The sequence below is a fragment of the Necator americanus genome, chromosome II (assembly GCF_031761385.1).
Source record: "Necator americanus strain Aroian chromosome II, whole genome shotgun sequence".
Taxonomy (NCBI): domain Eukaryota; kingdom Metazoa; phylum Nematoda; class Chromadorea; order Rhabditida; family Ancylostomatidae; genus Necator; species Necator americanus.
This window is the reverse complement of record NC_087372.1, coordinates 9,989,850-10,003,665: the sequence shown is the minus strand read 5'-3', so window position 1 is coordinate 10,003,665 and position 13,816 is coordinate 9,989,850. Positions and strand designations below refer to the sequence as shown.

Here is a 13,816-nt window from a genome sequence, read left to right as displayed (position 1 = left end):
CTTTGAGCGCAACCACTTACGCAACTGCACCGTCCTTCATGTCGTTTTAACTCTACTATGAGTGACGGTGCATGTTCCGCTCAAACATCCATGCACTGTCATGAGACTAAAAGGAGAAAGCAATAACTCAAGAAGAAATTGTTAAAAAGCAATAATATATAAAGATTTATTCAAAAGTGACATGTGGGAAAGTCATGCTTTCAGCTATTTCACAAGATTGACTGAAGAACTCAACTTATTCAACATCATCGTGCTTTGCAACAATACCATTCCGAACAAAACATAAAAAATCAGAGCGACAATAATTTAGAGCATACTAAACAAATTTCTACACTTTTTCTTAGAACGAAATTGTAGTCAGAGCATAGCTTATCAGCGGATTAATAATGACAACACATACAAATACGTTGAAAAAACAAATCAGATACTTCTAGATGACTTTTGTCAAAGCTAGCATACTCTTTAAAGAGAAAGTACTGTTGTGGTTTCGAACTCACAGAGATCAAATAATCATAAGCCGACGCTTATTCATAGGATGGTTAACAGATTCGAAAGTGGAATTATGCTCCAGGACCCACACAGAGACATGTCTTTCGACAAAACAGAAACATGGTAGGACGGTGTACGGCACACAGTCCTCCAGCTGCCCATTCTTTGCAAAGCTCTCCTTTGTCGTCGTATTCCGTTGCACAATTCATTTTATACGGGGTCCCTAGAAGTGTTAGGTGTCCCCTCAACTGTAGAATTTACTTACTTCTCCCACACTTACTTTCGCAATACGCCTCGCGAAATTTTCTGCGTAATATTATATATAATGCATGGGAAAGAACACTCACATCTTTTTTCTGTTGAAGATGTAGTTGCTGATTGTGGCAGAGAAGTGGTTTTGCCTGTTTGTGAAGTTACCTTCTTGATAAGTTTTTTACCAGACACGATCGATTCTAAAATTAAAGAATTAATTAAAGAAAATTTCAACGAAGAACTGACGAAATAGCAAGGATAAATTCGGTCGCACACAAACGAGCCGTAGAAAGTATAAACCTTAATTTTAAAAAAAACTTACCCTTAAACGAAGAAACTGGCAAGTCAGATCGCTTGCCATCATCCTCCTCTGACGAGATATCCGAAGAATTTCTCTTTTCCTCTTCTAAATTAACAAGGAAACTATTCTGAATGAATAATTTACTTGAACCACCAAATGTGGTTTTTGGCATAGGTTTTCCACCCTCTCAGTATGAAAATCACGTACGAGTGCAGCGCGACCCAACTGGTGCTTCGCTAGACCAGAGGTGACCAGAAAAATATCCTAATCACTAGAACTTCATAAACACAAAGATTCAGCAGTTAATAAATGAATCTACTACTATCTATCATATCCGGAAACTCTTGGGACTCGTTTTGTAACTAGGTACTGTGAACTGATCAGAATCACACTTTAGCCAACTTGTGCCAATAATGCCAAGGTCTACAATGGTTCCTTTTTCAAACTTTGTTAAAACAAAAGTGTGTTCACATGCCTGCAAAGAAGAAAAAGGTTTAAAAAATCTCACCGGTATGAGGTAAGTCCGGCGAGTACTCGGCAACAGGCTCTGGAATACAAAAGTTTCAAATTCTGGCGGGGAACAATTACAAAAGTACATGAAGGTAAGGAATGTTATGTTATTGTATACTATACAATAAGTAAGCTACAATAGCTACGGTCCTACCATTTTACTGTCGAAAATATTAAACCGCGATTGATACGAAACAATAAGCTTAGGTTTGATATGTGTAACACTGAACATCGCGAGGAAAGAAATAACAACAATTCGAACGAATGTACGGTCGACGGGTATAAAATGTTGTATCGGGGAGAGAAATCACGTCCCCGCTGATGCCATGCACTGGTCCCTCCCTACAGAGCGCAACAAATCTTCTTTCTTCTTGATTCTCATGGCTTTTCCTTTTTTTTCGTATTCTTTCGACAACGTAGTCTTGACTTAGTCTTTTTTTTCGCTGATAATGCCGTTTGTTTTGCTCCTTGTATGCCTCTAATATTTTCGTTTGTAAAAATTTAACATTTGTCTCCACTTTTTTTTCTGTGATCGTGCACGATAAAATCCTTCATGGTCATAGTACTCAGAGAACCTTTTTAGGCCATTTCAATAGTTTCTTCTGATGTCAGGGGATCTCTTCAAAAAAGTATACTTTACGACGCTTACATCTTTAAAATGAGTTAATCATGCGCAGCTACACGAACAAATGGAGGAGAAATTCGATTGCTACAAACTGAAATCTTAGAGGCACCGTCTATTAGACAAAATGCCTTTCTAGAACTACGTAATCCTTTCCATAGACCATTTTAAAAAAAGGAATGAGAATCTAGGGAAAGTAAAAAGAAAAGAGCTGCAAGGAACTTGTACGCGCTACATTAGGAGAAGGCAGTTTGCGCCGTCACCGAGGAAGCGGAGCGTTACCCCGATACAACACGTTTTGCGCCGGCTACCCACCCATTGTTATCCATTGTGAGAACACATAAACAATCCACGACAGTTAATTTTATGCTGCGTAATTGATTAAAAGATGTTATGGAGTATTAGTGATCAACGTATCATACCATCGTTGGTGTAGTCCGTTGCCTCTACTTGAAAAATTGTATCTGGATCCGCGGAAATCACGATGAAATCCGGTTGAACACCTGATTAGTACAACATTTGTTAGAGACACCACATACAGTTACAAATGTTGACAAGAGACATTTTTGTAATATTCCCAGTAAATTTCAAGACGGTGAAGTGCATGCCAAAAAACTATTTGCATAAATGTTTTCGTGTTGCTGTTTGCAAGTTAGTGTAAAGAACGCAGAACTTCATTTAGGCTCTGAACTGGACGTAAGATCAGCTCATTATTTATTCGCCAGTAGAAAGGATAATTATAATAGGGTCAAAACGCGTAGCGGTTATGATCGTGGAATGGCCCTTGCTTGCTTCGGTGCAGTTCGCAGCGGTCCCATCTCGATTCCAGCCGCTTTCACCATCGCATCGCTCTAAGAGTAACCGCTCACGCAACTACGGAAAGCTTCATGTCATTTTGACCCTATTATTCATAGAAAGTGTCAATTTTGAGTAAGCCAAACTAGTAAAACTACAGATATCCCCGGTTTTCTGGACAACGGTGGAGCTTCCAGTGCTACAAATGTAATAACTATTCGTATACGAAAACTTATCACTAAACTGAACCTATGCCAATGCATCACATTCTTTGTTGAAAAAAGTAAAGTCATCGACAAGGTGGTAAAATATATTGATAAGTACAATGGGTTAGTTAATTAGAGACAAGCGTAATTTTGCAAACTTTTAACATGGATGAACGCACAAAAATGGAAATGTGTCAGTTAATAAGATTGTTGAAGAGTTAGTAAGATTTAGGTTTTCAGGATTCACTTATGCCTGTCCTTTATCAACTTGGCGTTAGCCTGACATTAATGGAAGTGAAATATTGCAAGTTATCCTTTGTATACAAACTTTGTACATTTTCTTATTTCAAACGTTTACACGTAAACAGGAGTTTTGCAGCCATTTGCTCCTAACAAACTCTTGAACTTATCTAACCGTTTCAAAGCTATGAAAAAAAAATTAATTTCCAGAGCCGGAGATGAGCTCGACTCTAAGCGACCCGAAGTTCGATGCACTTGCATATGCGGTTGTATTCAAAGCGGTGCGGTGGTGCTAGCGGTTGGGATCAAGGTGATATAGTCGCTCGACTGCAGTGATGAGTGAAGCTAGCGAGGTTCCTGTAACGCCACAGAATAACAAGAAATCGCGAATTTCCATCCTTCGAAACATTTCTTCCTTTCTCTTACTCGTTGAAAACATCCATGCTTGTTCGTTAATAATGCTTATCCATCGCACTTTCGTATGTAAAATTAAATTCTCTATCACTGAATCATGAACAACAGATGAACAACCAACGAGATGTCATTTACAGAGAGCATATCAAGACGTTTTTTTTTTCTTATATAAGCTTCTTATTGAAAGATGTCATTCCTTCCGCAGCCCATGATCTAGTAGCCAACAGCCGTCTTATATGCCATCCATCGGAGCAGAACAATTGACGATCGCTGCAAACCAGCACCAAAGTCACCGTCTGCAACGCCATGCCGATACGACTCCGAATTACCAGTGCGACCCACAGCATTTCGATCACACTTAAAATCCTTCGATAAACTACGACAAGGTCGATCTACGACTATGCTCTCCTTCGCTGCCAAATTGGATTCTTAAAAAAACAACTCAGGTACTGTCCCTCCTTCGGTCTAACTCTCAGCAACTACCACACTCTACCTGACAAATGGTACTTCGAACATCTCTGCGATGAAGAATTCCTTTCCGTCCAGAACTCAACTCTACTTCAACTCTGTCAAGTCTCCTCGAAGCCTACTATAGCAGATAACTGTGCCATTTTCAACACCTGTAAGCAGATGTTATGACTGTGAAGCCTTGAATGATCTTTTCTTTTTTCATCGTAGCTGAAGATGACTGTATCTTGTCTGTCTTGGATCGATATTAATCAGTACGAAATTCAAGAAATTTTCTTCTTAATCATCTTCCTGAATGTTTTGGCTGCTTAATGTAAGTTTCGTTATACCTCGACATTCCTTCCATTCTTCACCATTCCTTAACCCTATAAAAGGTGACAAGATTGTGTATCATAATTTTCTGGAATAAAAGTCGCCTGTCTTTCGTCTTCCAAGTATTCCAAGATATTGTCTGGCACGTTAATACCATACAAATTTTTTATGTCTAACGCATCTTTTAGATCTACATAAAACCCGCCGGGGAACATTAAACATCCATAGTTTTCCTTCCTTTTCTTTTCCGACATCCTCACTTTTATTCCTTTTGATGTTAATCCTCTCAATTATAGCCTTCCGATATCTTTTCCTCCATCCATTATAATGTAAATGCATTTATAAGCCTTGATTACCAAAGTTTAAGCTTGTAGTGGTATTGACGGTGTATCGATCCCCTTGAGACCCGTGTGACATCAAACGAGCTATCCAACCATCATACTTATGGCAAAATAACCAAACTATGTGACAAATGGGCACTCCTACAGCAGTCTGAAGCAGATGAGCAGAAAACTTTGGAAGAATATATCACAAACTGTACAGAGTACCGATTAATGTCGCCGAGAATTAACTTGAACAGTTAGATTATCTGCGAATGCGATAGATCAAGAATATATCAAAAGATACCTCCTTCGTTCGTCCTACTCCCCCGATGCTGACCCGCGAGATGAGGGCGCAAATTGGCATCGACGTAAGGAAAAATCACTCACGTTTGTTCCAATGTCAACTAAGTTCAACTCTACTCCTCATCTCCCTTCTGATTCAGCCTTCCTCAACTTCGTCGATGCGTCAGTTCTCACAAAGTTGGAACTTCCAACATTCAATGGTAATATTCTTAACTACCTAGACTTTTCGGATAGATTCCCTACCCTCGTTGGCACCGAGCCAAGTCCAAGCTCGACAAAACAACAAAATTCTCCCTACTAAAATCATTTTTACGTGAACGTACTCCACAGTCGATTTAAGGACTTATAATGAAAGCTGAAAACTACGGCATAGAAATGGATAATGGATATACTGAAGACCCCCAACGACGACAAAGTCAATGAGTATTTCAAACTGGCAGAATTGTATGCCAAAGTGGCACAATTGCCAGTTTGTTATACGGGAGTGGTCAATTTCCTACAATATCTAATTGCATGTTCTTGCTTATGAGACAGTTCTGCAATTCTGAAGAAACAGCGCTGATCACACTTCTCAACAAATTACCTATTCGAGAGCGGAGCCAAATGTACGATAAGACTTCTAACAGCCACAACGTCGCTCCTACCGAACTTCTACATCCCTAACGGATATCCCACGCGAAGATACTACTCTTATTGAAACAGAACATCACTCAAGGCAGCAGACAAATCCTAATAACCCCAACTACGGATTTCGCGTCAACTACGCGACTGCTTCACGCCCACCTAACACTAGACGGAAATCACAAAGGAAATCCGCAAGAAGTGCCCTTTCTGCAGTTCTTTATTTCACCTTGGAATAGACTACCACGCCGTTGGCAGTACGGAGCAAAAGAATGAACAAGTACGGATTCGACAAGTTTGTCATAACCGCCTCTCGTCACTTCAAGCCAGTTAAGAATGCCCATCAAAGTTCGACTGCATATTCCGCCTTAAAAAGCATCAATCGTCATTATGTTTCCGGAACAGCCAACAAACTAAATGGACCTCACAACCGCAACTCTCATCAGTTCCCGCCCAAAAAAAGTAGCCACAATGACTAACGGACCTCTGAAACCTCAAAATCAGAGACAACTCCAGATATTGCGGGAACCTTTACGTGTTCTTTAAACCAACAGACGGCATCGATGCCCCATCATTCTTTACAAGCTTCACTATTGTGCACCGTGAGTCTGTTCAATCCCCTAAACTCCTCAAAAGAAATTACTGTTACAACGTTCTTCGACTCTGCCTCAAGTAAATCATATATCACACAAAAGGTCACAACTAGTCTTAAGTTAGCCGGGCTTGAAACAAAAAACACCAACGTAACTACTTTGCGAACTGACAAAGCTCTACCTCTAAGGTGCAAAAATTATACAATCGGTATCACCTGTGTCACGTGTGCTCCCGTTGTTCATCGCTTTGCTCGAGCGGGCACCAGTAATACTTCCATTTGTCCCGATCGCGCGCAAGTGTTGCCCAGTGGCATCTCTTCTCACGAGAGACTCGAAGAGCGTAGTACTTTTATTTGAAGGACTTCGTAAAGAGGACTGACCATCGGGTCGGCGGTCTTCCTGAGGTGCGAGTGATGTCGTGAGGTATCCAGCCGCTTACATCTCTGGTCCAACGGTTGTCATTGAAACGCATCAGGTGTCCGGCCCATCTAATTTTGCTTTCCTTGGCATATGCGTCAGCGTCTCTGATCTTCGATCGGTAACGTAGGAATGAACTTCGAATCCCTTCTTTCACTTGCGTAAAGCGGGTTTCTCCTAGCGTCACCCTTTCAATTCCGCGTTCTATGACGCTGATCGCATTTTCCTCCTGCTTGCGAAACGCCCTCGTTTCTGAAGCGTAGGTCAATGCAGGAAGGGCGGTAGTGTTGAATAGGTGAGCACGGAACCGGATGTTCTTGGTCCTCTTCACTACATCTTCGATGCTCATGAAGCCACTCATTTCCTTCTGCCCAGCTCGGAAGTCAGATCGTTCTTCATGTTGATTTCCCGACCTAGATATACATAGATCTTTTTAAACGTTTCTTCAAATTCGACCAGCATCCGTTCCGCCTGACTGATGCTTGACGTTGTAAGAACGATGTCATCAGCGAAACGAAGATGATGTAAATGCCGACCGTCAACCTTCACTCCCATGTTATCCTATTCCAATCCTAGAATCGCGCTTTCGGGAGTGGCACTGAATATTTTGGGTGAAATTGTGTCATCCTGACGAACTCCTCTCTTCACGTCGATTATGGCATCATTATAGAATGGGAAAATTTTGGTCGTAAAGCTGCTACACAACTTGCGAAGTATCTTTATGTATGTAGTAGGGACGCCTTTGTTCTCCAAGGCCTCCATGACCGCTTCGGTCTCTACTGTATCAAAGGCTTTCTTCAAATCGATGAAAGTGAGACACAGCGGCATCATGTACTCTCGCGATACTTCTACGAGTTTTGAAACTACTTCTATGAGTTTCAAAACTCATATAATCACCGAAATAGGACCAAACCATCTGAATGTGACCTCCGTTTTTACTCTCACATCTCCAACAAATTTTAATTATTCAAGGCGATCATCAAAAAATACTTACACCTTCCATTTGCAAAAAAAACATCACAACGTTGACAGCATTCATGCCTGTAGGTCAATACTAGTTATTCATTGCACTTTAACATGTAAGATCAAATTCTCTATCACTGAATTAGATGCGCGACCAGCGAGATATCGTGCCGTGTATAGAAAGTATATCAATACTGGTTCCTACACAAGCCTCTTGTTGAATTCTGCTTGCTTCCGCTTTCATTGCATTCATTGCTTCCGTAGCCCATGACCTAGTAGCCAATAAACTTCTTGTACGCCATACATCGGAGCAGAACACGAGGGTTGCCCTTAGATTCCAATCGCTAACCCCACCACGCCGCCCAGTCGCTTACACAAATGCACCGAGCTCCATGTCTTTTTGACCCATCTACAACACGTACCTAGACCTGAGGAAAATCATAAGCTGCTAAAAAACAGAACTTATTTCAAAAAGGAAGACGTTTTAAAGGAGAAAACATAACGAGTGGTGAAGCAATGTAACCAAAAGGCTGCGAAAAACCAAAATATGACCAAATGCGCCATCAACATTTCTTACCTTTACAAATCTTCCTCCCCCTAACTTTTGTGTTAATTCGTGCTAAAATGCTAAAATCATGCTCAAACTCAAACGTTGCACAGCTCTAATTGAGCCGGTAAGTTTACTTAGTACCACTTTGTTTTTCTAAGAAACTCATAACGTAGAAGACTGAAGCTATCCTACAAAATAAAACAAATAAGAAGAAAATGCGAGAATGAACTCACTGTCATGCGGTTGGTATTCCTCCGGTGCTATAGCGTAGTGTTCAGTAGTTGACAGCACTCCTTCGTCCACTGACTTTTCTTGTTGCTCTGGTGAATCATCTGACTCCAGCGAAGTTTCTTCATGTGGCAATTTTTCTGCGACAATCGGTTTGTCCACGAAAGTGACTGAGCTGTCCTCAGCCGCCTGTGCTGCTAAGATTTCTGGAGCAGCTGTTCGCTCACCAGGGGCAGTCACATATGCCCACATAGTCGTTGTTTCAACAGAGGGCGCTTCAATTTCGTTAGTCGATTCAGATTTCGAAGACGCCGGTCCGTCTATGGATTCAGCCAATGTTGCGGCGATTGAAGACTCAGCTAGAATATCTGGGAAAGATGTATTGACTATTGGGAGTTGTTCGTGCTCGATCAACGACACATTGGTGAATGGCTCTTTGATCGGTGGCTTCAGCAGACTCTTCGCAATCATTTTAATTTTCCAAGGAGACCTCTTATGGGTTGAATTCTCACCAGAACTAAGCTCCTCTTCACTTTTTTCTCTGATTTGCATTTTTGACCTGTTGTGCTTTCGATGACTTTTCTTTTTATGACTGCGAACTTTCATGGCGCTAATTTTAAGGTTTAGAGATTCTGGAAGCGGAAAGTTTAGGAAAACTGGCTTTGGGATCACGGGCAAGTCAGAGATAGTGTTCAAGCCAGTGACAGTTCCTCTCGACTTTTTGGGATCGTCAGAAGAGAGACTGATTGTAGGATTATTGCTCGAATTCTTGGTTGCTAACAATTCTTGAGGTTTAGAAAAGCTAATCCAGCGAGTTGTTAATTTACCTGGTTTTAAGGAACTCAAAAGTAATGAATTTGAAGTGACATTTCTTGGTCTGGGAAAAATGGAGATGGGGAGTTTTTTCACTAGTTTTTGTAATTTGGAAAATTCCGAAGAGTGAGTTCGTATGGTCAAATCGGTGGGCTTAGGAATATTGGAAGAGGCAACGTTATTAGAGAGTTCATCAACAGATTCGCTTTGAAGATCTTTAGCTGAAACTGTGCTGGGCTCCGGGAAACCAAGCGGAGATTCCTTCGTGTTAATTGTTTCCGGTCTAGGAAATCCTGCAGAAGTATGCCTATGAGGAAGTCCATCCGGTTTCGGGATGCTGGAGGGGGCAACGTTATTAGGAGGTTCATCATTTGGTTCTTCCTGAAGATCTTTATCTGAAGCTGTGCTAGGCTGCGGAAAATCAAGCGGAGATTCTTTCGTGTTAACTGTTTCCGGTCTAGGAAATCCTGCAGAAGTATGCCTATAAGAAAGTCCATCCGGTTTCGGGATGCTGGAGGAGGCAACGTCATTTACAAGTTCATCATTTGATTCGTCCTCAAGATCTATAGGTGAAGCTGTGTTGGGCTCTGGAAAATCTAGCGGAGATTCCTTCACGTTGACCGTTCCTGGTCTAGGGAATCCAGCAGACGTGTGTCTGTAAGGGAGGCCATCCGAATTAGGGACATTGGAAGAGGGAGCATCACTAGAAGACTCGTCAACAGATTCGTTCTGAAGTTCTGTAGGCGAAGTTATGCCCGGTTCTGGGAATTCTAACGGAAATTCCTTCGTATTGACTGTCCCCGGCCTAGGAAATCCTACAGAATTGTGTTTATAAGTGTGTCCATTTGACCTTGAAACAACAAGAGGTTCCAAAGTGACGTTTTCTGGATTGGGGAAATTAAGAGGAAACTGCCTGTTTACTGACTTCATTGGCTTGGAGAAATTCAACGACCTGCTTGTTGAAATACCTTTTCGTCTTGTAAACTTTGAAGAGTCTTTATCTTTTGAAGGTATTTCTGGATTGGAAAAACCATGTGAGTTTTCCGTAGTAGATAGTTTCTGAGGTGTAGGAAAATTGGAAAGAGCAGAAAGCTTCCTTGGGAGGGGGAAATTCAAAGGATTGACAATTTTCTTTGGCCTCGGGAAATCTAAAGGACTTCTGTGATCAGTGAAGTTACTAGGGTGCATTAAGTCTGTATGATTGACTGCTTTAGCATTTTTCCATTTTTTCAAACGCTTGTGCAACTTTCTGGTGCTCACTGGCTGTGGTAAATCAGAGAATGAGCGCTTCTGTTGAGGTTTGAGACGCTCAAATAGTCTCGAATTCTTTTTATTTTCCACAACATCCACTGCGTGAAGCCTTTTTTTCAGTTCACGTGTTTTTGAGATTCCGTGGTGGTGCATTTTGGGGTTAGTGCGAAATGAACTCAAGGGTGGCGTGCTTGAAACCGTTTCTTCGAGATCTGCATTCTTTGTGGTTGACTTCTGGCTGGACTCGTCCGATGGATCGGCATGCTCTGTAGAAAAACCCGAAGAGGTATTTGTCTTTTTCAACGCTCCCAAGATGTCATCAGCTAAAGGGTCTATGTTAGGAAGTTCAAGATCACGTTTGCGTGAAGATGTTAGCGAGCTCTGCGAATAAGCCGATGACTTCGATTTGATTTGTCCGTGCCGGTTCTTCTTCTTATAGCGACCTGAAAGGTGATAACGGTGCTGTGAATTAAGTAATTTGTGTGCATTGTCTTGTCCAGCAAAGTAACCTAAGAAAACCAAACCAAGGTGTCACAATGTGGTGCGGTGCATTCCACAAATCTCTAATGCTTAGTGCCGGACAGGCGCGGTGTAAGCGTGTAGCTGTGTCTGTGAGGCAACCGAAACGATGTTACAGAAGCAGGTAAAAACCATTTTCAAACGAAACAACTAGTTTCAAAAAACATAAAAGCAGACCTATAAAAATTTTGGAATTATTAATGCCATATTGAACACTCCTATTTGTTTCTCCCAAGATTATCGTGTCACGTTCCCCAAACCTAATCAAATTACATTTTGCGCCTTAAAGAAACAGCTAACATTTCGTCCTACTTGATTTTGTCAATCATCGCAGATGAGCGAGAGAAAAACTTACGCACATTGATAAAAAAAATCTACATATCAAAAATGTAAACACAAGAGGTCCGCTGGTAGCAATCTCAAAACTACTTGCAAGGAATCCTAACAAAACTTACGTTTTTTGGCGATGCTAGGACGTTTATATGAAGCATTCGGAATGTAAGCAATCACAATGTTCTTGTCGTTTGCAGCATTATCGATCTAAAATTTGAAAAAAGAATAAAAGACAGAACAACAGACAACCGGATGAGACCTTATATAAGAACATAAGCAAGCACGGGCCCCATAACCCAATGCATAGACAATTCTGGATATTTGGGGAAATACGATAAGAAGTAGATTCACCAATTAAAACGATGTGACTTGAAAGCATATGAGTTATAAAGGTTCCCAAATATCCATTTCCATAACATCATTAAAGAAGTGATATGAATGAGGAATAAGATTCGACAATACAGGCTAAAAGGCAAGTGTGCATCCCTCTCAAAGCATAGATTCTGCCAGTGCGATGGATGATATCAACATTTCAAATATAAAATCACATACCTTCACAATTGGACCAGTTGTACCGTTGGTAGCTGATGTATTTCCTGAGGAAAAAAAAGTATACTACTTTTCACCGCTAGGTTGTCCTTGAGAAATTAAAAAAGAGAATAACTAAGACACCTCCTACCTTCCTTATCTTTGTCGCTTGCATATTGTGAATCGGTCTTTCTGTGGCCTTCGCCTTCATTCTCGTTTCGCGTTTGATAACCAACTTCTTCAGGACTACCATTATGCCCTACATTTGAAGAAGGTTCGCCACCAGCCCCCGCATGAGGACTATTTTCGTTGCCGGAAGGATTTTCTCGATCTAATTCTCCAGTTTTTCCTTGCACGTATTTCGGATTTGCTTCATTTTGTCCTTCTTTGGTAGCAGAACTCTGCACCCTATCGTCTCCTCCTTGCGCAGTTTCTTTCCCACTTTCTTCTCCAGCTTCAGAAGCATCAGAAATTGAAGTTGCTTCTTCGTCACCTTTGGATTTTCCGTAATCGTAGTTGCTACGATCTCCGACGCCTGCTGATGGTTTGGAATGTTCCTTTACATTGCTTTTTTCGTTAATTTCCTTCCCAACAACTTCTACAGCGTTCTGAGAATACTTCTGATCTTCTTCGACTCCATCACCTCGGTTATAATTATCGCCTGCTTCTTCCTCACCCTTTGACTCAGATGGTCTTTCTGCTCCTCTGCTACCTTCGCCGCCAATTTCTTGCTCATTCCCATTCCCTTCACTCTTTCCGGGACTTGTTCCGTTATCTCCTTCATTGACTTCACTTTCCGAATTTGTAGAATCCGTTCCTTTAGGGTATTTCCTATCTTCTCCCACTCCTTTACTTGCATACAGTTCGTTTCCGGTGCTCATTCGCTCATCACCCGTGGAATGGAATTCCCCTGTGCTTGTATCGCCTTCTGATAGGCTTGTTTTGTTGTCTTCTGTCGAACTCTGACTTCCTCTTACTAAGTCCGTACTAGCTGCCTGTGTAGATTGACCACCGGCTTCCTTACCAGCTGCTTCTGAGTTGATGCCTCCTCTAGAGATTCCAGATTCCACTCTCGCTGATTCTCTATCCAACCCAACAGAACCTTCTTCCGGAGCAGTTACGTATCGATCGTTTTCGTCAAGAGGCATTGGACCAGATAAGTCTACTATCCCTGCGCTTTTTGGTTCCTCAGCTGATCCTTCTAAGCTTCCCCCGTACTGAGCTGGGATTGCAATTGTCTCACCGGACGCCTCCTCAGGTTCCAACGCGGACGGTCCAGAATTACGAGAATTACCACCTTCCTTCGTGCTGGATTTCTTAATAGGCTCGGATTCACCATAGCCGTTAGGCGCGCCCGGAAGTGAGTTGAATTGTGTGAGTTTCACCTTTTTATCAGGATAGTTGGAGAGTTCGGATGGTTGATTTTCAACTATCGCGGTTGGAGTAGTTGGTAACGTAACATTTGGGAACAGTTTCCCTGGAATACGAATTCATTAAATGTTCTAAAAAGAACGGTGAACTGCCGTTTACCTGATGGGTGTTGATAAGCTCCAAATGGGTGCGCTGTGGTGGAAATATTTGAAGCGACCTTAAACAGCGCATCAATAGATAGCGAAGTTAGGGCTAACAACAGAAGAACGTCAGTATAATACGAAAGTATTGGATAAAGAAAGGATTGTCTGCGCAAAGATAATTTTGTTAGAAGTCACTTCTTGTATTTTTTTAATATCCTCCTAAACCACAGCTATACGTTAACTGTATAACT

At 41.5% G+C, this 13,816-nt stretch overlaps 1 protein-coding gene across 3 annotated transcripts in view; it reads right to left on the bottom strand.

Moving 5' to 3' along the window:
• RB195_017352 (uncharacterized protein) overlaps positions 1-13,816 on the bottom strand; it is a gene marked incomplete at both ends in the record, with an annotated part of 43,650 nt that overhangs the window by 23,467 nt on the left and 6,367 nt on the right. For 2 of the 3 annotated variants that reach the window (XM_064184315.1, XM_064184314.1), the window contains 10 exons: positions 634-712; positions 837-941; positions 1,064-1,147; positions 1,551-1,589; positions 2,597-2,677; positions 8,613-11,114; positions 11,646-11,730; positions 12,076-12,119; positions 12,203-13,528; positions 13,582-13,639. In XM_064184315.1, coding sequence (XP_064040192.1) covers positions 634-712; positions 837-941; positions 1,064-1,147; positions 1,551-1,589; positions 2,597-2,677; positions 8,613-11,114; positions 11,646-11,730; positions 12,076-12,119; positions 12,203-13,528; positions 13,582-13,639 — 4,403 coding nt within the window. Of the gene's footprint in view, positions 1-560; positions 713-836; positions 942-1,063; positions 1,148-1,550; positions 1,590-2,596; positions 2,678-8,612; positions 11,115-11,645; positions 11,731-12,075; positions 12,120-12,202; positions 13,529-13,581; positions 13,640-13,816 lie in introns of those variants that run through there. The other variant, XM_064184311.1, reaches the window with a different exon arrangement.